Genomic DNA, 27,248 nt, shown 5'->3' on the forward strand with positions numbered 1-27,248 from the left:
AATTTCGTCATTATATTTTCAGGAAATCTAATTAATCCAAATTCGTATTTGTAATGCAGACAGATTTCCTAAATGTATGAAGGCAACTGTCTTAAGCAATTACAATAATATTATTATATCTATGTACAGCAATATAGTATTACCATACCAAGTTCAGCATTATGGCACGTATTTATCCCAAAATCTAACAATTACTATTGATAATTTGTGGGTATTTCATGACCCTGTTACACTAAACAGAACAGTATATTCTCCCCCCCCCCCCAATATGTTTTGAACATCTGGTGCAGGGGGCATTTGCATCCATAGCCCCGCCGTTCCGGCGCCCCTGGCCTTGTCGTGTGTACCCATAGGCTTGTCAGACTGCATCCTAGGGCTTATATATCTATGGGGCCTCCAGCCAATGCGTATGATATTTTTGACACCGTCATAAGTCTTTCTTACACGCACTGTAGTCTTTTGAACACCCGTCACCACCCTCGGCTTTACTCAATTGTGTTTAAAACACACTTTCATCTTCCTCCAGTCCTCAATGTTTGGAATTGGGAGTGGTCCCATAGGTGGAATAGCCAAGTGCATCTCTTCATCTAAATATGGCATTAATGATGGGAGTTGCATCGGCTGAACCTCATATTGGTAGCAGGTTGTGTCTTGTAAGACATTTTGTCAAAGCGTTGACGAAGTTATTGATGTGCTTGTCATGTGTTACGGATCTAAGTCTGAAAATGTCTATTCTCTTGCTATGCTTGAGTTATACAAATCTTCAGGGGTGGGTATTAAGGGCTGATCATCATTAAGACATATGTTAACTCAGAGACATGTCCAGTTTATGGCATATCTGCGGTAGGTGTCAAATTCTCAATTTACTATTAGTAATTATCAATTTTGTGGTGTAAGAAGTTCGTGTTCATTGAGTTATAATTTTAATTCTCCAACGAAATTGGATTATGATGGGTTGATTAGTTGGTGCATTTTGTCATGGAAACAGACTAAGGTCCAATTTTGCAATCCGGTCAATTACTACTCCCATGTTCACAATCAAAACATTGTCTGACACTGATGTGGAACAATGCTCGGTGTTACCAGGGTAATACTTGAACATTGTCCACGACCATATTAAGATATTATAACAATTAAATTAAAAATGTGTAGAAATGTGAGATACACCATACACGACCAACTAAAAAGAGTATATTAAACAAAATGCATATGTATATTATTTTTATTTAGGAGTTGCTACAAATAACACAATACCAGAAGGATTAACATTTAAAACTACATCAGACGTTGGTAGAAACGATCCTATAGATTGAGCAGTAAATCCATCAACTACGTCATAACCATTTTGATTGGAAAATCCTACGTCACTTCCTTTTATTGTCAATCTTGTTGGCATACCATTGTTGTTTTTATTAACAAGAGCTACAGCTATTCTGTTATTTGTTAATGGTCGGGTAAACACGTAAATATTATCTTGATTCATCTGTATAAAAACAATAACAACACTCAATGATCACAGTAATTAAAATAACCTTCCACAGTCGTCTGTCCTCAAGTCTATAATTTCATTAACATATAATATATCATTATGGTTGCCAAACAATAGCAGCAAATGAATTTAAGCCTAATAGAAAACTGTTAGCAAATGTAGACCTCACCATGGGTAATCGACCAAAACATATCCGAATAGTTATGAATAAAATATCCAAGAACTTACCTTCATTCTAAGTGTAGCTTGTCTTCCCATTGGATCTTGATTGATAGCTAGGATATTTTTATTTTGTAACAATGCTTTTGATTCGTTTCTAATATTTCGAAGGTCAACAGACATCAGAAGAGGTGAAGCAAACATGGCCCACATTCCAAACTGTGTTCTCTCTTGTTCATAACTCAATCCAAAATCACCTACTACCAGCTGTAAGAGATAAATTATTTCATGAATTCACCCTTCTACAAAAACAACTTCTACCAAATGTATTATTTGATCCCCATTGCCGCGCATAGCATATTTTTTTATCTCCTAGATTGATCGAAATAACGTCAAACAAACAGAAGTGCGAAGCATTGTCGTTGGTTTGACCCCATCCCACTCCACTCTAGTCTAATCCAATACATGTAAGCACCTAAATGAGCCGAATTAATTTTATCAGAGCTCACGATTTTATAAAATTCTCGAGTAATCCCCCCGACTTGACGTTGTCTCCACCCTGGACTCTCCCAGGCTTAAATTCCTGGACACTCCCATGAATCCCCTTTTACCTTTTCTGTCGATTCTATCTGAGACCCAACTGTTAGCAGACAAAAAAGAAAGAAAGCCTCACCATATCTGGATCTGCCCATCCACCCGGACCGGAGTAGTAGCTGAAATTATCTTTGTTGTTTGCATAAAAATCTATAATTCCAAAGACACTGTCCCAGGAATCTTGAACGTCTGCTCCTGTTCTCCATATATTACAAGTATCTCGAATGGCAGAAAAGTTGCTCTGTAAGGGAGAAAAGTAAAACATATGGGAAAATCTGGCTGTGTAAGCCGAATTTAAGGTTCATATGCTTATACCGTCCTCTCTTGAACCAATTATCGTGAAGTAATGGTCTGAAATAAGATGGTAAATCAGACACATCCATGAAACGTTAACACCAGTGGCTTAACTTTTGATTACAAATTAGCTGATGATGGACTAGACGCGGTGGCTCAGTGAGTATGACGCTGGCTCGCTAACCAAGAGGTCTCGGTGTTGGCCAAGAAAGTTCTTTTCTTCGGGATTTTCCGGCGTGTGTCCCCTCGTAAGAGGTACAGAACGGAGGGTCTGACAAGCAAAAGTGCCTAGTCGCTCGGATGGGACGAAAAACCGAGGTCAATTGGCGCGCACCTATAACCAACCTGGACAGTTGGAATTCGAAATAAGAATAAGCCGCAGTGCCGCTGTGCGAGCAAATTTTCGCCATAGCGCACTGTATGGCGTATGCCTGTCTTCATTAGCCGAGTCGATGCAGAAAATTAGGACGTTAAATCCTATTTCATTTTATTTCAGTTGTATTGTTGATGGTTAATAGTATGCTTACCGAGCCTTCTCCGTGTGGCCATTCACAGGAGAATAGAATTGGTCTTCCGGTTTGGTTTAAAAAAAATTCCATGGCGGGAAATCCTTAAATTACAAAAGTGAACGTAGAAAATTTATTTTAAGCAAGGGTATCATAGTTGTTAGACCGTAACTTCCGTATCCGTTAAAGAAAGAATGTGCTTTGGTGTAACATTGATTCACAGGCGAATAGAATTGGTCTTCCGGTTTGGTTAAAATAAAATTCCATGGCGGGAAAACCTTAAATTAAGAAAGTGTTCGTAGAAAACTTATTTTAAGCAAGGGCATCATAGTTGTTAGACCGTAACTTCCGCATCTATTAAAGAAAGAATGTTCATTGATGTAACATTGATTCAGATGCTAAGACGCTTTCATAATCGAAACACATTTCATGGTTATTGAATGGGGTGTTTAAAGTCTTCGACCTATCGCAAATTGGGAATCTAGACAATGACAATGTGTCCTTTGTCTTAACCTAACATATGATACCACTTCTCGTGTATATAATAGTTCACATAACTAACAAAAGAAACTATGAAATAGCTCACCATATGCAAAGTCCACATGGTCAGAATTGCAAGTATCAAACTTTAATAGATCAATTCCCCAATCAGCAAAAGTCTGCGCATCTGTCTTCAAATAGAATTCACTGCCTGGATAACCTCCACATGTCGAATGTCCGAAATCTTCATAAATTCCTAGTTTTAGACCTTTGCCATGAACCTACATAATAAGTACAATAAACAGATAGCAGACACCAAGCACCGTTCAAATTGAAACTCTATACAAACCATCGTCGTTTATCTGTATGGAATTAGAAGTAACTGCGTAACTAGTCCAGCATTGGAGCTTTCGCTTCTATCGATATAGACATGTTATGGAGGTACAAGATATAGACTATTTCGGGGACAGGGGGTGGGGCTGTTGGTGGTGTTAACAAGCTAGATATGTCAACAAATTGCATGGATCTTGCTCTATAAACCAGATGGCCTGAAAACATATTCTGACTGTGATTGATATAATCCTGACTGTTAATTATACGTCTAATCTGTTTACGACTTACATAATCAGCTAAAGCCTTCATTCCACTGGGAAATCTGTCTGGATCTGGAATAAGTCGTCCATCTGGACCACGTGCTTTCGTGGGCCAACAATCATCAATGCAAACATATTCATAACCGACATCTTTATATCCATCAGCTACTATATGATCTGCCATCGCTTTGATCAAGTTCTCACTAAAATGTTAAAATGAACGTTATGTATTGTTTTCAAATACTCTGCTAATCTAGCATTATGACAGCATAATTACTAAGGAGCTCGAAGAGAGGGTGGCGAAGCGACCCGGTCATCCATTTCTCGGGGGGGGGGGGTGCATCTAATCAATGAGTGAAATTTAAATTAATTTTTTTTTTCAAATTTGAAATCCTACTTGAGTCTCCTAACCATATAATCAAGGACTTATTCCTGGGCATCACCAAACCTCTGCACACACTGATCAAAAGAGTGTAGAACCCAGATTGTTATGTTGTTAACTTGGGAGTACGGACTATGATTTAGTTTTATTAGTTGTGTTCCGAGTTGTACATAACATTAGTATACTGTAGTACCGAGGTTTTGAAAAGAAAGAAAATAAAAGAGAAGATGCGAATTTAGTCCAATAAAAAAACGGCCTGAAACAAGATTCTCATAACTTATTGTACACGTTTTAAAAATTCATAAAACATGAATTGTCAAGAATTAAAGATCATCGGGTGTTTTTGTTAACTGATTGTCATGAGAATATATAACTATATTAACTATCTCTTGAATAGCAAGTGAACAAAATTTGGCGTGAAGCATTGGGGTCATTATAGACCCCAATAATGATATAGTCTGAAGATATCAAACATATTTAAATATGATAATAGGCAATACCTAATGCAATTATCCGGGTCATTTGTACAATCAGTATTACACCTGAACCTCTCCCATGTCAACCAACCCATTGGTGGTGTTAAAGCCAAGCCATTATTTACAGCATCAACGTGGACGAATCCAAACACAAAAAATGTGGTTAATGTAAGAAATTCCTAAAATCAAAAAGATGCACTTTAGTTTAATGTAATGTAAAACAAACAATGCCTTCAATATACCAACGTTAAGAAAATCTGGAATTGTTTCTGAATTCTGACATGGCACCAGTGGAAGAGGTCAAATGTTCTGGAAACAGTAAATATACGTGTACTCATCGTTATCATCTGTGTGTTATACAAATTATTTTAGGGCAGAGGCTTTGCAATCCAAAGTGGATAGCCATCACCTTTGTTCTTGAACCAAGCATTTTGGGGTATTTTTAAAGGGTCTTTCGCCAAGCGCACAATGTCTAATGATAATGCTGAACCATATAATGCACAGGAAAGAGTTAATTAAAATAGCCAAATAATATAGTGGGCACACAAGTTGTGTCATACGTATTTTTCAAATATCCAAAGGGGATATGTTTGTATTTGATTAATGATGGAAGACAGTCTAACATACAAACTGTCACTGAGCTTTTTGAATAGGGATAATTCTAAAAAATGAAATGAAATAAAATGGGGTTTACGGTCCTACGGGCATACGCCATGCAGTGTGCTATGAGGGAAATTTTGCCCGGACAGCGGCGCTATGGCCTACTCTTATACGAACTGTCAAGGGTCCTGTTACGTGCATGCCAATGTGTACACGGGACCTCGGGTTTTCGTCTCATCCGAACGACTACACGTTGTACCTTAATCGACCTTCTATCCTACACCACTGACAAGGAGGAACCACGCCGGAAAACTCCGATGAACTTTCTCGGCCAAAGCAGGGGTCGAAGACGGGACCGCCAGGTTAGCGAGCCAACGTACTACTCACTGAATCACAGTACAGGCCCGTAGCTAACCTAAAAATGTTGGGGGGGGGGGGGGAAGTGCTTCTGAGGGACGCCGATGAGACTTCTGGGGGAGCCGATGTACCTACACTCGACGATCCACGCTTCTAAGGTGCTCTCCCCTCAGAAAAATTTGAAGGAAGAATTACGACTTTAGCGTACCTATAACAATTTATGAGAATAACGAAAAGTTCGGAATCGGGTTAGAGTGCGACTTGTTTGAATTTTGAAGATTATCATGCCTGGTGCGAGCTTGAATCAATCTCATCCCCATCGTGAATTTGACCTGGAAAATTTCTACAATCTCCAGTTGGCTTTCTTATGGTAAATTTCTTCGGGCGTCGGTATGTGGTCGGTTTCTTGGTTGGCCTCCCCTAATCTCGTCGTGGGAGGCCCACCAATCTCGGTATTGTGGACGCCCCTCCGGGATGAGGCACCCCAACAATCATGCCGTTTTGGACGCCCCATTGATCAAGTCTTCGGTTCCCACTAGTTCCCAGCCAATCTCACTCCGCATTATGCATTAAATGCGACCCGACTATCATATATTGTCTTTATAAGGCGACCCACCAAGGCGCCGTTTTGGGCGCCCTATCAATCAAATTGTGGTGTTAATCATGTGATTCATTATGAGGCGCCTCACCATATGGGAGGCGCCTCATATATAACTACAGGATTGGCGAGGAGCCCATAAAAACAAATTACATTGGTTGGGCGCCCCGCCCAAAAATGTCACTCGGCTTTATGGTGCAGCCATGGGAACGTTAGTCGTTGACTTCGTCCAATGGAAAGGGCGCCAAAGGGAGCATATTGGGGTGCCAATTTTATCCGGGTGGGGGGGCAGCTGCCACCATCCCCTTAGCTACGAGCCTGTAGTGGCTCCCAATAATCCCAGGAATTTAGTAGTAAAATAATATACAGTTGTGCATTAATTACATTACATTCGACGAAATTAATTTTCAAATTCGAATATGACCATAATTTTTTAATGAAATAGTGATTTTGGTACCCCATAAATATGATTTATTCTTGAAGGTTTTTGGGCGTGTGCAATGAATCATTTAATTGCAGAATCCGTGCAAAATCCGTGACCGGAACCACACGATCTCAAAATATACATTGAAACACCGATCACAAAAATCTAGTTTTATGTTATAACAATAACATACCTTTTTGTAAGACATGTTCCTCTGCGAAAACTTTCTTGATAAACTTAACCTACTGGTATATATGTTAAAAGATTCGGTTATCATGCAAGGTCGTACATCTACCTATCTATCGATATCTATTTGATGATGAAGATATTTATAGTTTATCTATACGCTTCTCTAATCAAACAATAGGACAAAGCGGTCGAAACTGTAAATGAAATGAAATGGGGGTTTAACTTCCCTAGTATTGTGAATCAAACGAGCAAGTTAAGACGGGCATATACGACATGCAGCATGCAGAGAAGGCAATTTTGCCCAGACAGTGGGCCAACTCGTCTTCTAATTCCAACTGGCAAGGGCTCTTTTACGTGCAGGTTAACGAGTAAAAAAGTGGACCTCTTTTTTTCTCGTGCCACCCAAACACCTAAACACCTTTCCTTGCCAGGTACGTCGTCCAGCACTAATGAAAGACAAGTGGAAACCAGACTGGATAATCTCGAGGAATGTTTTCGACCAACACCAGGAGTGAACCCGGAATCTCCTGGTCATTCTACCGGTGCCACACTCACCGAGCTACCGTGGTTCAGAGTATAATGTGATATCATGACACAGTGAAAATGTATTATACGTTAAATCTCAAAATAAGACAAACAAATTTAATAAATTATTGATATCGTAAAATGACTCCTAATGGCATTCATGGAGACTTTTAACTTGGGGTGAAACAATATATACTCTTCAAAAGAAGTGGGGGATATTGAAATGCAAATACATATGCAGGTTGTGATATGATAAATAGTCATGGACACTTGACATGCTTTCAGAGTATGTTCACAGAAGAAGAACTTATCGCCCCAACAGAACCACTAAGCCGCGTGTGCGACACGCAATAGCGCCATACACGTGAGAGGGGTTCATTGTCAAATTGACACTTCAAGGACGGGTTGATGAAAACTGCCGCTTGCTGGTTTATCCTATCCATGTTTGCTTTCCTATCGGTTCCTGCATAAGATTTGCTGTTTAGCGTATCTTTCTTTAGTGTATTACGTTTAATTTGATCGGGAGACCTGTTCGTCGACGTCAACGTCAACCGACAACACTGCAAGAATTGGCCGTGGCACTGCAAGAGGAGTGGGTCAGATTGAAACAAATCGTGATTGGACGGTTAATTAGGAGCATGCCACGACGAATTGCTGAATGTGTGAGGATTGGTGGAGCAATTACTCATTATTAAGACAAAAATAAAAAACCTCCATTTTCACTTTTGACAGTGTATCTCTTTGCGAGTGAAGTGGGGCCGTCAGATAAGCCGCCCATATGAATTGTTTATGTTCATGTGTAGGCAATTGGCATGTTATTAACATACACTGGTTACCTCTAATAAAAACAGCAGTGCCTTTCGACAGTTTTGTATTGTTTCTGAATATCCCCTACTTTTTTTTGAATAGATAACTAGATTGGCTATGAATCGCCTGGATACATAATACGGCGTTCCCGTTTTCACTTCTTGGAATTCTACATGTTATTTGACCTTTTTTGTGAATACCTGTCCCGAATTTTATTTAAAATTTGTCTTGGGGCAAGCAGGTGTCGCGGATGACCCGGTACCCGGTTTCATTGCAAATAAAAATCAACATTGGTTTCGTATGGCGCATGCATGTATATACATAGATTATAATTGCCGAAAATTAATTTTGCGCTGTATTTAATTGACTTTAAAAAGTGTCAACTTTAGGTCGCTCAAATTGTAACTAAAAACATCCTCGTCGCTCGGCTACTACAATAACAAAATTAATTGCTTTCTTTCTTTCACATCCTTAAACCCGCCTGTTGCTTGCGCTCATTGTTTTACAATAACATAATACCGTCGATCCGACCGGGCAATCAAACCCAAAATCCATAATGCAATACAAGCAAAAGTGTAGGGCTTAACAGTGACGGATCATGGTGAGGGCAACAGAGGCAAATTAGGGGGAACCCCAAGGGGCATCGATCAGAAGAAAAAAAATATCAACGATTCCACGTTGGGTGGGTTGGCATGAGAAATGTTTCCATAACCCCAAACCCGGACAGGTAACGGTCTTATTAATTGTCCAATATTTCCGTACCCCACTCCCACCGGTCTCTCACCCAACTAGATAACAAACCTCATCTCTCAACCCTCCGTGTTTCGAGATAAGAGATGGTGCTATATAGTTCCTCGTAGCAAATCCCAACGCAAATCACATCGGGACTCAGTGAGCAAAATTGGCAATATTTTTCATCAAAACAACGATTGGTTATTGTTATTTATAATATTTCTGCCACATCCAACTACAATTAAGCATATAATCCTGCCTGAAACGGGTATAAATCATCGTATTTAAAATCGAGGCGTTTAGCCGTTACTAAGAGCGCCAGTTTTAAAAGGGAGATGTTTGACAGTGTATGTCGAAAAAAAAACGCCGCTTCATTAATTTAAACGCGAATATTTGGAGTTAGGCGATAGTTGTGCCACGACATTGGCCTATGTAGTTTTAATTAGTCATAATAGTATAAAATTATCTTATTTTTAAGATGTTACATGCATTAATAAAGAAATTGAGTTTGCCACTTGGATCTAAAGATACCCAATCGTAGCTAAAAATAAGCACATCAGTATATCTCAATGTTATTAGCTACGTTATCGTAGCTATCACCCAAACAGCTCTCTTGAAAACAAGACTCGTGAACCAGTCGAAATTTCAAATAATTTATAGTGGGAGCCTCCCCCCCCCCCCCACCCCCTGGGGTGTCATCTTGTCACTGGGGCCCGGCGACCTCATGATCCGTCACTGGATAACACACACATTTTCTATAATAAAATGTGCATGCTCTAGCGTGTGTGTATACCTCGTCAACTGATAATTAGGTATACAACGCCATATGAACGGGAAATTAACGATGATAAACTTAAATTCATTCCGTTTGTGTTACAGTTTCACACTACATGTATAAGTTTTGTGTTTGAGTCATTATTCAAAATCAAATGATGCTGCGATTTTTGTAAATGGTACTATCTTTAATCTCTAACCCAGATCTTGATAATAAATGAATCTAGAATTATGCAGTGTGTGTATACATGAATGAAATTCAACATTTTGTTAACGTTTTAACGAGATCTTGCTTGCAGTCCGAAAAAAGCACAATTGATACTGTGTAGAATACCAATCACTTGCTGAAATATTTATCCTCCGAATTCTACATAGATATTGCACATTGTTTTTATTAATAAGCTATTCTATCATTCTTCGGTGGCGTAGTTTTGTTTGTCGAATTACACAGCTAAATACAATTCAAAATAATTTCTATGCTTTTGCTTTTTAAATTAGAAAGTAGTAATTTAACATGGGTGAGTTACAAATGGGAGTGAATTTATGGGGATTGGGGAGTATGAGACTGGGCTTTGAGCAACTGACAATCCTCTTAATAAATTATTTTAATTTCCAGGGTCGGGCTTTGGAGTGGTATAAGGGAGATAACTACATTATTATTCATGTCGTGAATTTCTCATACGGTGCCGCACATGCTTACCTTCTGCTGATAAAACCATGAACCCGGTTGAGAACCTCACAGCCACCATTGGCCAAATTGAAAAACAAACAGGTATGCAAAAAGGGAGATATGGTTAGTCTTATCATGATCTGTAAGTTAGTCGTAAGTTTCCCTGAAACTGGTTGATTATTGCCGTCTGTAGCCGTGCCACATGTACTGTGTGTTAACCTGATATCTAGGAAACCCGCTAACCGGAATTGGCCGAAATTTTGATTCTCTGAGGTATTATTATAACGTGTAAGTTTCCTGGATATCGGTTGATAATTGCGGTCTGCAGTCGTGCCATATGAAATGTATGGTAACCTGCGGTATCTCTGAAACCGCTATCCGGAAGGGGTCAAAATTTTCGCTACTCTGCGATTTTATTAATACCATCATGATCGGTAAGTTTCATCGAAATGGGTTGAATATTGCTATCTGCAACTGTGTCACATTAAATATATGGTAACCTGATATCTCGGAAACTGCTAACCGAAAGTAGTCGAAATTTTGCCTTTTCGAGATATTACTAATGTTATCATATCCTGTAAGTTTGATGGATATCGTTTGATATTTCCGGTCTGCAGTTTGGGTCAGATTTTTACGAAATTTGCGCAAATACCAAAAGGAATCAAGATCTTTGGATTATAATTGTACATTTCAAATTTCATCAAAATCGGGTAAAAATTGTTACTTCTATAGTGTCCACAACCTTGGTATTACATACTTTTACACCATATGCGTACAAGGAGCGGCCATATTGTCCGGCAGTTTGGGCCCGATTTTTTACGAAATTTGAACTCAACCTTCATTTTTTAAAATTGAATACAAATTGTTGTGACTTCTAGTGGGTCCACGAGCTAAAAATGCGATTTTTCTAACAATCAGAGGAAAATCCAGGAATTTACATTCGGATATGCGCGATTATCGAAAGGGACCAAGATCTTTGTGATATAAACATAAATTAAAGTTTCATCAAAATCTTATCAAAAATATGGCCTCTAGCGGGTCGACAGCCTCGATATACCTAATATTTATACTATTTACGTACGAGGGGCGGTCATTTTGGCCGGCAGTTTTAGTCCGATTTTCACGAAATTCGAACTCAACCATCATTAGGGTGTAACGGTGATATATATTCAAACGGTTTTTTTTAAATCGGATAAAAATACCATATATTTACACTATTTACGTACGAGGGGCGGTCAATTTGTCCGGCACTTTTAGGGTGTAACGGTTATATATTCAAACGTTTTTTTACATACCATATATTTACACTATTTGCGTACGAGGGGCGGTCATTTTGTCCGACAGTTTTAGTCCGATTTTCACTAAAGGAACATCATTAGGATGTAACGGTGATATATTCAAACGGTTTTTTAAATCGAATAAAAATTGTGACCTCTTGCGGGACCACAAGCTAAACATGCGATTTTTCGTACAATCAAGGGCCACAATTCAGGAAGTGACGATCCGATATGCACGAATATCGAAAGAAACCAAGCGCTGTATCATAAAGTCTGTCATTGAGTCATAAAAAAAAATAGATATACATTGTCCGTCAATATTACAGCACCCCCGAGAACACTTCCCGCCCCCCTCGTTGCTCTGAGCTAGTTACGGCCCTGTTTGGACGAACCATCCACCGATTCACACTTCACCAGGATTGACCCACGTTGTGCAGTGTCCTTTACTTTACGTTTAATATAATTGCAGAAAGTATTTGTCAAATTTCGCTTGACACGGCTCGATAATAAATACTATTTTTCACATTTCGCTTCACAATACTCGATAGAAATGTGATGGAAGTGACTTATTAGCTAATAACTACTACATACATGCCAATATCGAAAGGAACCGAGATCTTAGGTAGATAACCCTATATTTCAACTTTCGTCAAAATCGGATAAAAATTCTGACCTGTAGAGTGTCCACAAACAAATTGTGGACGGACGGACAGACAGACAGACCAACGTCCATATGAAAATGTGGGCGTATAAAAAATACTATAGAAAAGTTGGGTCTGGTTATGTACCCATTTGAAGGACACCACAGCATTGAGCCTCTGGCCAATAATCAAAGTTTCTTGAGCTTTAAATGTAGCTGCCCTGTAGAAGATAATCATGTCCTTTTCTTCCCAGTATTATTTGATTGATCAGGTCCTCAAATAAAGAACTAAAGTAAAGCCAGTTTAGAAAATCAAAATTAGAAAAAATAGATTGTAAAGAAATGGTGTTTTTATTGTCCAAGTTCTCTCAGTTTAATTAATCATTATACATAATGTCAAACTATGTTCAACATAACTATGAACACTCAAATCTAAAGATAATGGTTTGGCTATTAATAATAAGTGGTCTACACAAACAAGCATTTAGATAAACAGAAGATATGTCATACACGAAACTCCTTAAACAGGATTAAGTCATTACTAAGTTTTATTAAAATCAGATTAAAATTACTAAAATTTATATGAATATCTTTAAATAAACTAAAATTGATCATTAAACTCAAAGAAAGGATCATATTCTCAAAAACTTATAACTGTAAAAATGTGATAATTGAAGATATATTAAATGCACATATGTGACAAGTTTTTAAGAATCATGATCCTAATGGAATTGAAATCACAGATGATTAAATCTAAGAATAATAAATTTGTATATCGTTAACATTTAACTCACTTACGAATTAAAAAATTTTTTTTAAATCTTACACATGCAATTTTAAATTTAGAAAGAACACAGAACAAATATAAATAAATAACATTTAATTTTAATATCTAAATTCTTTTCACTTAAAAAGTATATAAAATTCATATGATAAATCATGTCTAGGCATAGCAACATCATTTTTCCTATGACTATGAATAAAAAGTTCAAAACCTGTTACACACATGGGCTTCAAGTTTGGACTATATGCACCACTGGTACGTTGACTTACGCAGTATTAAGTTATACCTTATATAGTGTTAGTGTACATGATTGCAGATAGAAGGCTAAAAGTATGAGCCAGGCATACAAATTGAGCCATGTAGAGAAAATGGAGGTATATCGATAGTATGAGTGGTGCACATAGCCACAATGCGCCATAATGTGAACTCCAGTTGAATATAAGCACTGTAGCCAACTTGAATCATGATTTAATGAAAGGGAACTTGGACCAATTTATATTATCAAATGAAGGAAAAAACAATATCTACAATATGTTGATGAAATAAAATGATATTAAAAGTATGAGTTGTGATCTATATAAGAGAATACAGTTACATGTATACTGGTTAACTAAACATTACATATTTTGATTAAAATTTTATTGGAAACTGCAAATCTGGAACATTAATTTTTTAGTTTTATGTGTGATTTAAAGCATTTAGGATTAAACTGTTTTCTGATAAAGTTCCCATTTGCAGATTTAAATTGTTACGAAATCAGACAATAAAATATACTCTAATTGCACATAACGTAATGTTTTATTTCTTTGAAACAATTTCAGTTTAGTTCATGATATAAGAAGTCAATCATTTAGAAAAACTTAACATATAGAGGTAAATATTTTAACTGAACACAAGCATTATGTCCACATATTTACAGCCAAATTTTAATAGAAAAAATACTTTTAATACATTCCAATACACCAAACATTTTACTGCCATTCTTGTCGTTCAAAAGTCCATCTCAAAGTGCACATATATTTTGGCATCAATACAAGTATGTGGCTTCTGTTGCGCATTGGAGACCTGGTTAATTTAAGTCTATCAAATTTTAACATAAAGCATAAATCATTATTCAGCTGCCCTTCACAGTTCTACAATTCAACTCACATCTCAACAGTTTAAAATTCAAATCCCATTAAAATTTTGTTAAAAATCGTAGATCAACTAACATACAAAAATAAAACATACAATAAAATGTAAATTGTACATTAGAACTAACACTTAACAATGATAGTCAAATTGGCCAAACTTTAGGAGAATCCAATTCATTTTAAAATATATAAACCAATTTGTACAATGTTCAAACTATGGGTATATATTGAACAATATCAATAAAATTTCTGAAGGATGAAATTGCCAAATAAATGATCCCCAAATTCTTAAAATTCAACTTTTTAAAATATTTGAAAACATTCAAACAACAAAAATGGTACATGTATATTAGAATACAAAATGGCTGCCCATGACAGTATTCTTGACAATATTACAATGGTAATGAGATTTGTCAGCAGACAATATTATGAACCGATTCTACAAAAATGTTCAAAATGAGATGGTACAAATTTATGCATCATTTTTTTCTTCTTTTGTTTCGCTTTCCTCTTCTTTTCTTTTCAAAAATTCTTTCCCTTCTTTAGCTGTTTTTTGCATTGTTCCTGCTCTTTTAACTGCTGGCTTGGCAGGGCGAGGGCTTGGTTTATTACCAGAACGCGTTCGTCGACCTTCAGTTACATCTATTTCAGTGTCGGGAAACAATGTTTTAGCTAAAATGTATAAAAATATTTTTAAAAACAACATTTTCCTTTTGATAAATATCTACAGCAAGTCTATATAAGCAATAAAGTGCTTCAGATGATTTTCATAAGCTCTTAATGGACAAAAGTTGTTATATTAGACAATGAGAAGATATCAGTTTGAAACTAACAATTAATAAAAAGAACTGTCACAATATAAGAGAAAATAGAAAAACATTGTGCATTCCCTTTGTTTTTATTTATTCTCTACATAATAAAAACATGGTAAAGCACAGACTTTTTCTATGTTTCTTGTTTTCTCTTTTCTAGTGACAGTCAATTCTTTTTATGAATTGTCAGATATCCTCTCAGTCTCATAACTTTTCGTCTTCAAAGGAATTACAATCGTATCAATGAGCTGATATATAAGGTTAACTTGTGTTTTCATCTACCATAGCAATGATTTCTGTGTTAAAATCATATCACATATGTAATAATGGCTGACACCAACATTGTCCTTTAAAACTACCCAACACCATTCCAAAGCTCCAGGAGATAGATTGTATAAAATAAAATTGGAATGCGGAATCAAATGAAATGAAAATGGGGTTTTATGCTCGCCTTCATTAGCCCAGTTAAAGCAGAACACTAAGACTTTAAATCCTATTTCATAAAGAAAATGAAATGGGGTTTAACGTCCTTCTGCACCGGCTGGGCTAATGAGGGTAATGGAGGACCCAGAGAAAACCCACGAGGTTGGACAGGTGATCCGACTTCTAGTAACTAACAACCGGGGAACCAAAACCACGGCAGTTGACTCAATGACAGACCTAATGATATAACGTGCAAACGCTAACCATTTGACAACCCACCCCCCTCCCCTGGGCTAATGAAGTCAGGGGAATCAAATGAAATGGGGTTTAACGTCCTACACTGATTGGGCTAATGAGGTGGAAATTTAGCAAGGACAGCAGCAGTACTGCCTACTCTTATTTTAAATGCCAAGGGTTCTTTTACGTGCACATCAATGTGTACTAGGGCCCTGGCTTGTTTGTCCCATCCAAGGACTATACAGTGTCCCAAGAAAAGCCCTCTGTCATGGGGGAACCACATTGGAAAATCGGCCAACACAAGTATCGAACATGGGACCTCAGGGTTAACGAGCCAGCATCTCACTCATTGAGCCACCACTTTATTAAGCTGTTTACAATTGATTTAACTGATTGATTAGCTCTCTACTATTTAGTCTATATACCTTCTTGTACAGCTTTAGCTATTGTACCCTCTCTTTTCGGTTGTGGTTTGTCAGATTTTCTTTTTGTTTCTTGTCGAGTATCTCCTAATTTCTCACCACCTACTAATGCCTTTCCTTCCTGAAACACAGTGTTATTTTATTTATTACAATAAAAATAAAGGACAGAGTACCTTTCATGCTGCACAGTTGAAATGTTTTGAACATCTGTTATACTCATCTGTGGAGACTGGCTCTATGCAAAGATGTTAAGCAGTGACAGATCTGTGAAAAACTAGAGGTTGCTTGAAAGCATTTACTGAGAGAAGATATTGGCTATTCACTTCACAAGAATTTGAACACTGATTCATATAAAAAAAACATGCGACAGCTTTTTCAGGGAAATGGTTTCTGTAAGCTCATTTTTTCTTCTTAGCTCTCCTGCCTTTTATTAATTTCAACTAATGGAACATGTAAATATGCTCATAGAAAGCAATGGATACATGTTAAGCCTGCCCACTAATTTTAATTATTTTGACGTTAAACATTGTCATGAGAGTATTTATCAGGTGGTTATTTCCAATAAAAGTATGGCAATTTGGGTATATATGGAATGTATAGATGCCCAATCTTACTAGAAAAATACTGGATTACCCCAAAAACACCCATGTGGCAAGCACTGGGCAAAAATGTCAGGGTATCACTAACTAGCAACTTATCGTCTGCCAGCTTGACCAAGGGATCAGTTGTTATTTCTTGATCGAATGGTTATGCGGTTTAGGGAACATTAAGGGGTGTAAACGTATAAATGGACACTCCCTCAATCAAGTTAGCCGACAAACATGGTTTCTGTTAGCTCTTTTTACTTTTTAGTTCTCTGTATAAATGGACCCTCCCTCAATCAAGTTAGGTAACAAACATGGCTTCTAAAAATATTTTTTTTATAGCGTGGAAGATCTCCCTGTGAATACAAAGTTTTGAGAGGGATTCGAAGCAAATTTTTGATAGATTAATTAGTTTGAATATGTTTAGTCCTGTACGCAGGAAAGTATCTTTAATAAACAGCTCAATAGTAATGGTGATGTCCACGGCCTTGATCTCAAAACAAATATGACACGCATTAATTACTTGCACGTTTGATCTTATAAGGTATGGAATCAATGGACAATTTTTGACATAGTACTTATGTTTTATAGTATAATTTATCATTTTCAAGAAGGTATGCGCTTGAATGAGATAAAAACGTTTTGCTGGTGTAAATGAATAGCATCCAATCGTACCCGTAGTTATAAAAAAAAAATACTTGACCGAAAGAACCCAAGCTTTTTTTAAAATATTTTTTGTCCCTTCTTCATGTAAATATTCTTAATTTAAATAAAATATCATTAATAAACTTGAAATTAAAATTGTAATAAACACAAACATCTTTAGCAAGTCTTCATGGGTATAGGTAGGTCTGTTTCTGAACCAGCTCATTAAATTTTGTAGTGTAAAAACTCTTATTAATATTGACTAGAAAGTGTCATGGCAATACTCCGGGGGTATTTCCAACTTTTTATGCATGTTTTTTTACATTTAAAAAGTGATAAACTGAAATTGACATTTATAAAATGTTGCGATAATAGTGATTATATCGCAATATTTTCAAAAAATATCACGGTATCTGTCTCCAGGGATATCGCCCAGCTCTACACCAAAGTTTAATCACACACACTCAATGGGCGTCCTCGCTGAAGAAATTCCTACCAGATGACGCTAGTAAAAACTTGGTTCCACGTGACCTTATCAATGGTAAGAGAACCGTATCGGTATTAAATTCCATATTAATGACAAAAACTAACGTTTGTCAACACACGAGTTCGTAACGAATGTACTGGAAAACTGTGCTATAAGGTAAACAAAGATGTCACGTGGGACCGCCTTGTCTATAAATTATATCCCTTTATCTCTAACGAGGATGCCCATTGGACAGACAAACCAAATTACTAATCTTACTTAACCTACGCAGAAAAATCTCATCATAGAACTGTCAAGATATTCACTTACATTCAACAAACATCTACACCAAGTCTGAACATTCTGCTATGAAGGAAAGTTTGCCTTAGTCGCATTCTAACTGCTAAGGGTTATATTTTATGCTCGCCAACATGTACACATGACCTCAGTGGGTTTTTACCCATTCAAACAACAAGTCACTGACAGGTCAAAAGATTAAAAGAAATACAATTGTTTACCTTAGCTGTTGCCACCATTGTTCCATCCTTTGCTAATTTTGGTTTTTTAGCCGGAGGATCCTCCTTAGTTTCTTTCTGAATGGCTTCTATTTTTTTCTGTTGACCTCTCGTGGCTGCATCAGCATCAGGTTTACCCCCTAAACTATCAAGAACAGCTTCTCCTTCCTATAATAGAGAAAATTTAAATGATTTTGACCCTCTGCAATGGTATTATTAAATCATACTTTTACACAGTATTTAACTTTTTCAAAAAAATCTGCCTCTGTGCCAAAAATGAATTGTGGGGAAAGATACAGATGAAAAATGAGTTGCCAGGCAATGAAATATGCCCACAGCAGTTCATAAAGAGTTCATAAAGGCTTCATATTTAATCCTTTTTGCATTTACACCACACTAAAAACTGATCAAGGGCAAGAACGTATGAAGTAATTATCAGAAATAATTAAAATTTGATTTCTTCCTAGCCATTATTGTAATTATCTGAAATCAATGAAATCAAAGTTATTCCTTGCCTCGTTAACATAAATAATGTGTATAAATTTAGCCTGCTGGAGAGTCCACAAGCTTTTACAAATCAAAGGACGGACAGTGTTGACAATATACAACATATACATGTCGATGTATAAAGACCAATATACCTTGGCTGTGACTGCCATAGTTCCATCTCTAGGAAGTCCTGGTTTGTCAGAGCTAGAATTTCCAACATCTGAAATTAATCCTTGTGCTGCCAATAATCTGTTACATCCTTCTTTTTTAAGCAAGTCTATACCCTCCTGTGAATATATATACTTTATTTAGTTAATCAAATTCAGTACACATCATCAACATTTTAATGAAAACCATTAGGAAATAATTTAAGTAGGATACTCCAACTATTTGCTCAATGACTTGACCAGAATAATCCAGTTTGTTAGCTGCCTATTTGAACTAAATTAACAATTAATCTGATGTATATATTTCAATTCCACACAATCCACTTTATAAAGAACATGTAAGCTATTGGCTATTCTATAATTAGGAAATACCGAAGACAAAGGCATTCAGGCTTCATACACTATATACAATTTTTAAGTAAAAAGTGTGATTTTTCTCTGCAAGCCTTTTTCTATTGGGAGCAATATGATGCTAGTGGACACACCTATGTAAACAAAGCTACAAATGCAATGCCTAGTAGATTTATTGTGATAAATTTGAGCTTGTGTCAAATCGCTATTTCAAACAATATTTATATTGCACTGTTTATGAAGAATGTGAAATAGACAAATATATGTATATCATTTAAATAATCTGTAAACAATTCTCTACAAATTAAAGACTTTCATCATTTGATTCATGAACTCCTATGCCTACATTTAGATATGCATATCTATAGGCCTAGTAGCCATCCATAGGCTTGATAAGTAATACAATACAATGAAGAAGCATATTTCCTTGTTCTAAAAACCCAATGTTTAAGTACTTCAAAATCACTGATGTCACTCAACACAACAAAGTCATACAAGCACGCTGGAACCTAGCCATTTGTATTCTAAGACGTGTCAATAATCGGTTAGCTCACAGAATGAAAGATGCTACATGAGCGGCTTTATAAGTTTGTGACCTTGCTTGAAAATTAGTCGCCATTTTGGATGGAAAATTCGATCAAATAATCAGGTTATATTTACCAATATGGTGCTAAAATTAAGGACATTTTATACAATATATCTTAAGATGATAGCATATACTCTCTTACAATGTGTTACTTGCGTCTTATTTTGGCATAATTACGCAGATATTAACATAAATAGGTCAGTCCTATCATCTTCCATAGAAAAATAAATGGCTTCCCAAAAATTTGTATCCCTATGTTCAGGATTAAATTTTGCGATAAATACACCAGGAAATTTTTCGTACCTTTGCAGTCACTTGCATTGTTCCATCGCGCGTTAAAGTAGCCTTTGCATCGGTCATTTTGTTGTTTATATTTGCAAGTAGCTGTAGCCGACAATAGGGTGGTTTCTGCCAGGTTTACACGAGGTTCACCGCTAGGTTCCGAGAACGCGTGGTCACGTGGTGGGCAACCACGAAGCTGATTGGTTACCGATATCGAGTCTAAACCGGAAGCGCGAAAGTAAAAACAAAAACAAACAGGTGCTTGTTGTGAAAGTTGTTAAAATTGATTTAGGGTTTCAGACAACAAAGACGTGCTTAATTAACGATTGTTAATTGATTCCGGTTAAACAGTTTAAGAGAGTACACGTGTCACAACCGGTATAAGTTATGCAATAGTTTGTGGTGACCACGTATTTGTCATAAAAATAAGATAGGTATATCATGTCAATTTTTAAAGTAACTATAGGCCTACCAATTTGAACAGCATCTCAAAAATAAAAGTCCGAGTAAGTATAAAATTTAAGCACCAAAATATAGAGGAATGGTGTATTTACCCTGTCCCAAAATTTCAGCTCAAAATATTGAGTCGTTTGGACGTGAACGTCAAAACTGCTCATCCGGATGTGTAACCCCTTTTAAGATTTCGGGTCAATTTTTTCGTTGGGTGACCAGACCTGATAATCGATTCCCGTTCCTTTAGAATTAGAGGTCTATCCAGTGATTGACCCATGTGCTGTACTTGATAACGCAAGGTAAATTTCCCCTACACATTATTTTTATAAAATAAAAGTCTGGTTTTATCCAGAAATGGTTCCACTATTGATGTCTTCCGCCTTGCTCCAGCCACAGAAGTGGCTCGTCCTACGGGGTCCCTTGCGCCAGTTTTTTAGTCAAATGACTACAAAAGGTTTACTGGCCTATAGCCCCCTTAATTTACACATAAACTGACCCCAAACTGTACTGCACATAGCTTAGCATATAATAAACCAATTCCCATTGAAATAAAGCTGAAGTCTTACCGCATAATTATATGATTTGATGAAACCCAACTGTTAAGCGAAATTTGGTGAGATTTCATCTGGCTGGTGTCATGGCGGCTTACATTAAAAGAAATGTCACTTTGAAAATGTATAACGCATTACCACAAAGAAAAACTGTTCAATAACTATTTTAGAGGACTCTTTAGTAAGTTTCAGTAACTTTTGTCCAATCCGTTTACTTTAAAGTAATAAAATATGTTTAAACTAAACTAGTGGTGCAGTCTTCATTATTAGTGATAGAATTACCTATGTCAAAACAAACTGTTATGACATGTGTTGACAATTGTGCATTTAGACTGTATCAACTGTAGCGTTAAACACAGTTTAACGGTACAACATTTGTAGCTAGATTTTATCCCGACACCGTATAATACAGGTTGTGACACCGGTCTTCATTTCCAGATTAAGACTGACCGGTTAAAATTGTTTGAAAACGTATCACGTATATTGAGTCAGTTGCTTGACCCGAAGGTAAAGGATTTTAAGGGCTTTTAACACAAAATTAAGCAGTTTTATTCTCCAAAATATTATCGGGATTGAGACGCAAAGATTTTATACGCTCACATTTTCATGTGGACGGATTATGCCGTCGCCCCTGTCCGTCTGTCCACACTTTGTTTGTGGGCACTCTACAGGTCACGATTTTATCTGATTTAAACGAAACTTGAAATATGGACACTCTTGAGCAATCTGTTTTACAGAGTATTACGAAAGCCTTCTAATATCTCTGTAAAAGATGACTACCTTCAACATGTGACGTCTCATCACGCGGCGTCAATTATTGGCTCAATAGCGCGTGCACTGTTTACATAAGACGTTACTGGTCTGTTTAGCTGTTTAGCAGAAGGGAACATATATTTAACAGCATGTTATGTCACACATACTGATGCTAGCGAGGTAAGCAAGGTCTTATTTTCTCACTAAAATGTTCCTTTACATTGTACAGGCGTTCACAGGGACTGAGTTGCGACCGTTTAGCAGTAAAAAGTTGCTCAGTAAAATTGACTGGGGTTCGAAACTTTTTCGACAAGGATTCAATAGGGCGGTTCCTGAACATAAATAGTGAGTGTAACGAGACCTACATGTACATTCAGAGCTGAACTAATGAAACAGCAGACTGAAATTCCTGACTGTATTGCGTTCAAGATAACGTGATACTGGTGTATGGTCGTTCTTCAGCAATCTCACAAAAGTTGGAATGTGACCATTAGTTACAAACTAATCAGCAGTGAATATTCGCTAGGCTGCTACAATCACTGAGAGTGATGACATTGGTGCAGGTTAATTAGCTCACAATACTAATTTTTTTTGCTTTTGCAAATTAAGTTCTAGAACATCTTTTTGAAGTATTAGAAAAATAAATAAAGGTGTTTGAAGTAAAAAAAAAAAAATTCCTATTTGGTGTAAATAGGTATGTCAAATGAGTAAAAGGCACCATTCTGCCTGAACCAGTAAAACAGTGCATGCGCTATTGAGCAAATGAGTGACGCCTTGTAATGTGACATCACATGTAGAAGGCATTTGAAGTTATAAAGGTCAGTCATCTCACGTAAGAGTTAGAAGAAGGCTTTCACATGACCTCTGTGAAACAGATTGCATTATTTACTGTGCAGACCCCAAATCTGAAAATCCTGTGTTCATTGCAAAAACAGTTGGAAAACATTGCGATGAAGAGTATAAGCAACCTACTTTTTAAAATTTCAAATCATTTCTTGAGTCTTAAAATATGTAGTTGTAACCAAATAAACAAAATGAAAGTAAATAAATTTTATTGTATTTACTATTTTACTAACTTCAGCTGGACAAAAACACTGGATTTGACAAACTTTCCTTCTAGATTCATTTTTGGAAATTACAAGCTATGTGGTGTCAAAGCTTTATTTTATGACTGTCTCACATGAATGAAATTAATTTCAAAGTACAAATTTAAATTAAAGATATTGACTCACAAATGCCAGGAATATGACCATAACATGTAATTTCTGCACAGACCCCTGTGTGCACCGCAAAATTGAGGGACCTAATTCTAAAAGTTTCCTTGACATGTTCAGTGATAAATGGTATTGTATTGACCACAACTTCCCCAAACAAATTGTAAAATCATTCAGATTGCAATTTTAGAAAGGTAAATAATGAAGTTTCAAATTGACATATCAAATGAAATGTGTCACAGATGGAAATCTCATACCATGCGAGCCATGTGGGAGATTTTAATTTTTTAAATTACACGTCTCTTTGTACTAATTTAAAAACCATGATCTCCACACATTCGGCATGTGCCAGTATTTAATAATTCTTTTTTAAAAATGGAATTCTTTTTAACCTAATCACCTAAAAAATAAACATTACACGCGTAGGAATACACGCGAAGTTTGTTGCCGAGTGCCATTTTGGCCAATCAAAATAAAGAAAACGTTTAGCCCCGATCCTTCAATCATGGCGTATTATAGTCAACAAGGACACATTTTTCTGGCATTCTGACCAGAAAAATGAAGTGGCTTATTCATCAGAATGCAACACAGCCCTGCAAGTTACTGGTTTTTATTGGCAACACCTGGAGGCATTGTGTGGAATATTCAAAAAAGTGGCAGACTTTGGATGGAGAAGAAAAAAACATTGCAATCACGTATCGCGATGTGTTCGAAGGTATGTATGTTTGTATGTTATTATTAGTTATTTTATTATTATTATTTTCTTAGTCTTAGTATTTAAATTTTTTCTAGGCTGTGAGTGTTCACGTTGGTTGTTGTTAAGAAATATATAAAGTACTTGTTCACAATACATGGTATCACGCAAACCAGTGGTGGGCAAACTTTCAAGTTTTAAAACAAAACTGAAGCCTAAACTGGTGAAGGGCAAAACATTTTTATGAAACATAACTAACAAATTACATTACAATGTCAAGGGTTATGAAATATCATTTTCAATAAAGTAATATTAGAAATATGGAGTACAGCACATAATATTTAAAATTACATTCTTATTAGAATCATTTTAGTCAGGTTCCATGGAACTTTGTCAAATTTATATTCCGTCGGTGATTGGTCTAAAACAAAACCTGCCGTCTTGTGGGAGCATAGTTTGGAATAGCCTTTACAGAAAAATCAAAGGCAATTAGTCTTAAGCCGTAAAAAGATCTGCAAAGATTACTGATCCTACAGGCGGAAATTTTATTTAAATAAGCAATTTTAGATTTTGATTTCATTTAGAGATTGCATTGCTCAAAAAAAAATTCACACGTGACATACAATTATGTTTTTTCTATCATATTTCCTATTTTCTTTAGGAACAAAGGAAGAAGCTTCAAAGGTGAATCAAAAAGATGTTCCTGTAAAGTGGGTCGCAACGCATATAATACTGTAGTATAAATGTATATAAACTGATTTACATTCAATGGTTTCCGTTTTTACTCCAATTTCAAATCATCTATGTTCGGCGAAATAAGCCAGCAGTCTCAAGCGAGTGCATATTTCTAGCGTCTGGTTATTCCAGTCTATATACGCCGTTTGATTTGGTGCAATGTGTCTAGCCTCGTCCCTCGAGTCTCTTGATACAACTGCGGCTGAAGCGCATTATAGTACACGATTCGTGTACAAATGGTAAAATGTTTATTTTGTCTTAAATATTGGATATCAAAAGCCCATCTTTTTCCGGTAAGATCACAACATGAATGTTGATTTAATTTGACAAATAAATCGTGTTTTCAATGTTGAAGATTTTGGATGATATTGATTTAGAGACTTAGCTACTTTAATGTTTAAATTTTGAACTACATGTATTAAAAATCTTAACTATTTCTTTATATATCAGACATGTGCAGCATACATATTTATTTTAGTCTATTATGGTACATTTTTTCTCAGTTGTTTGATGTTAATTATCAATGAATTAGTGTATGTGTAGTGTGTACATGTGTGTGTGAGTGTATGTAATATATATTTGTGTTTATTTATGTATTTGATTTATTATTGTAATTTCATTATGTTTTGATTGTAATATTTATATCTTTGTATTTTTTTTTTTTTGGAGAGTGGGGTTGCCTGCTCTATAATCCAATTATCTTTTAATAAATAATGTTAAAAAAAATAATTTATTTTTAAAACTCCCATAGACCACTCCTTTGAGCAAGACCAAGTAGTCTATATATATTTTTTAAAATAGGGGAATGGACAAACAAGGGACATTTTAGCCAGTTGTTAGAACACAACCTGTATTATACCTATGCATTAATTTCAAAAAGTCATAATTTAGCAAACACAGATAACTGTCCACAAAACATCAGTTAATTGTTATTACATTGTCAAACCTTATTAGGGGTGCTTTTGTGGGTATATTGATATTAAAAGGTATTTCCAACCTTATATGGAGGGTTCGGGGATTAAGCAGTGTATGATGGGGGGGGGGGGGGTGCTGGGCCTTGCCTTTGATTTATGCACAGTTATATTATTTGGATGCTACAGTGTCGACTTTATTAGAGATGAGGAACGGTGGGCTTAGGGGATCTATTCTAACCAGTTAATATTAGGGTGAACTCGACAATGCAAAGTATGTATGTCTACACACGCAAAGACTACAGTAGGAAGAGAGCCTCTAATAAAATATAGCTTCACACACCTTGATTGATTTTGATATTTGGCAATTATCTATATTAATATTCGATTATATATAGGCCTATATCATTGCTATCAAACAACATTTCCAACCCTTCTCAAATTATCTTAATACTCGGAGCTGTGGTGGGACGTTAAACACGATGCATGCAAAAATTAATTCCACAGTGTCGTGTAGGCCTACTTTCTTAAGAATAATAAATTGATTCATCACATTTACACAGGCTACAAACAGCTTAAAATTTGTTGAGAGAGGACAAGCCCGTCAGGTATTACCGACAGCAGCTTCACGGAGTAAGAGGGGTAAAGCTTGTCTGGCATCGGGGAAAAATTTCCGTCTGATAGGGTGGAGGGTCCGAAAACACGGCACATGTGACATAATCGCCAAGTGGTAAGCAGCTGTCAGTTGGACACTCGACCCAATGACTATGAGTCATCGCTGACCTAAATCTTTCACATTTATGCACTTATTACATTTTAGCCGACACCGGTAAATACCAGTATTAATAGTGCGCACTTTCTTTTCATTAGAAATATGATTTACAACGAGTTTGGCTAAAAAAAATCGACCTAATTATATTATAGCAAAACAACGACATTGATCTATTAAATTCTCCTTAAGGTCACGTGTATTTACTGTTATTCGCTATTTACTAGATTTTCATTGGCTGAAAGCTCGCCGTCTCACTACTTTTATTATTGTAAGGACAAAAAATGCTGTCGTTTAGATTATTTGTTTAAAACGTTTCTGGCACATAAATTGGAGTGTGGCAGTTTTGTTTACAATACATTAGGGTTATTTCTCGAGAAATAAATATTAAAACTTTCCACAGCGGTGAGTTGCAACGACTTTTGAAAACTAAGCTAGTTAGAACTTCCCAGTCCTCCGCCTAATTTATTAATATGGCAAGACCATAATCAACTCTGATGGGTCTGATTTTAAACAGATTTGAATCCAATCTGCGCCTCAACTGTAAAAATGGATAATCGAGACTTTGTTTATTATGGTAACAATGACAATCGAGGCTAGAGTGTTATTGAAATGATAATTTCTCGGCTCAGAGTGAAGTAATTTGACTTTTCAGCATTTTTCCTTGCCGGCGACCTTGTGCATTTTCTGGTCGCCGTACGGTCGC

The 27,248-nt window shown here is 36.3% G+C and overlaps 3 protein-coding genes across 4 annotated transcripts in view; 1 reads left to right on the forward strand and 2 right to left on the reverse strand.

The window, feature by feature from the left end:
* Positions 1-1,551: 1,551 nt before the first annotated feature.
* Positions 1,552-7,160, reverse strand: LOC126828049 (alpha-N-acetylgalactosaminidase). Its single transcript, XM_056102260.1, has 8 exons — positions 7,146-7,160; positions 4,998-5,152; positions 4,144-4,318; positions 3,629-3,803; positions 3,064-3,146; positions 2,322-2,483; positions 1,718-1,915; positions 1,552-1,557 (listed from the first exon to the last, which is right to left on the reverse strand). Exons 1-8 carry the CDS (start codon positions 7,158-7,160, stop codon positions 1,552-1,554), a joined length of 969 nt encoding a protein of 322 aa, XP_055958235.1.
* A 9,212-nt stretch (positions 7,161-16,372) lies between these two features.
* LOC126828048 (uncharacterized) lies at positions 16,373-20,648 on the reverse strand. The gene is made up of 4 exons (XM_050557629.2): positions 20,484-20,648; positions 19,229-19,363; positions 18,591-18,755; positions 16,373-16,498 (listed from the first exon to the last, which is right to left on the reverse strand). The coding sequence occupies exons 1-4, from the start codon at positions 20,538-20,540 to the stop codon at positions 16,373-16,375; spliced, it is 483 nt and encodes a 160-aa protein (XP_050413586.1). The 5' UTR covers positions 20,541-20,648.
* Positions 20,649-20,675: 27 nt separating this feature from the next.
* Positions 20,676-27,248, forward strand: part of LOC126827661 (uncharacterized) — a 32,117-nt gene continuing 25,544 nt past the window's right edge. The window contains exon 1 of one of the 2 annotated variants that reach the window (XM_050557110.1): positions 20,676-20,896. Coding sequence is in view for 1 of the 2 variants with exons in the window: in XM_050557108.2 (XP_050413065.1) it covers position 20,968 (1 nt within the window). In the remaining variant the exon portion in view is untranslated. Of the gene's footprint in view, positions 20,969-27,248 lie in introns of both variants that reach the window. The other variant, XM_050557108.2, reaches the window with a different exon arrangement.

The sequence above is a fragment of the Patella vulgata genome, chromosome 7, assembly GCF_932274485.2.
Source record: "Patella vulgata chromosome 7, xgPatVulg1.2, whole genome shotgun sequence".
In the NCBI taxonomy this organism is placed as follows: domain Eukaryota; kingdom Metazoa; phylum Mollusca; class Gastropoda; family Patellidae; genus Patella; species Patella vulgata.

Coding starts and splice junctions, on each gene's coding strand:
- LOC126828048 (XM_050557629.2), bottom strand. CDS start 20,540: ATGACCGATGCAAAGGCTACTTTAACGCGCGATGGAACAATGCAAGTG. Junction 19,364..20,483: donor CAATGCAAGTGACTGCAAAG/GTACGAAAAATT, acceptor ATATATTCACAG/GAGGGTATAGACTTGCTTAA. Junction 18,756..19,228: donor CTATGGCAGTCACAGCCAAG/GTATATTGGTCT, acceptor TCTCTATTATAG/GAAGGAGAAGCTGTTCTTGA.
- LOC126828049 (XM_056102260.1), bottom strand. Junction 4,319..4,997: donor GACCCGGATAATTGCATTAG/GTATTGCCTATT, acceptor TTAACATTTTAG/TGAGAACTTGATCAAAGCGA. Junction 3,147..3,628: donor CCATGTGGACTTTGCATATG/GTGAGCTATTTC, acceptor TTGTAATTTAAG/GATTTCCCGCCATGGAATTT.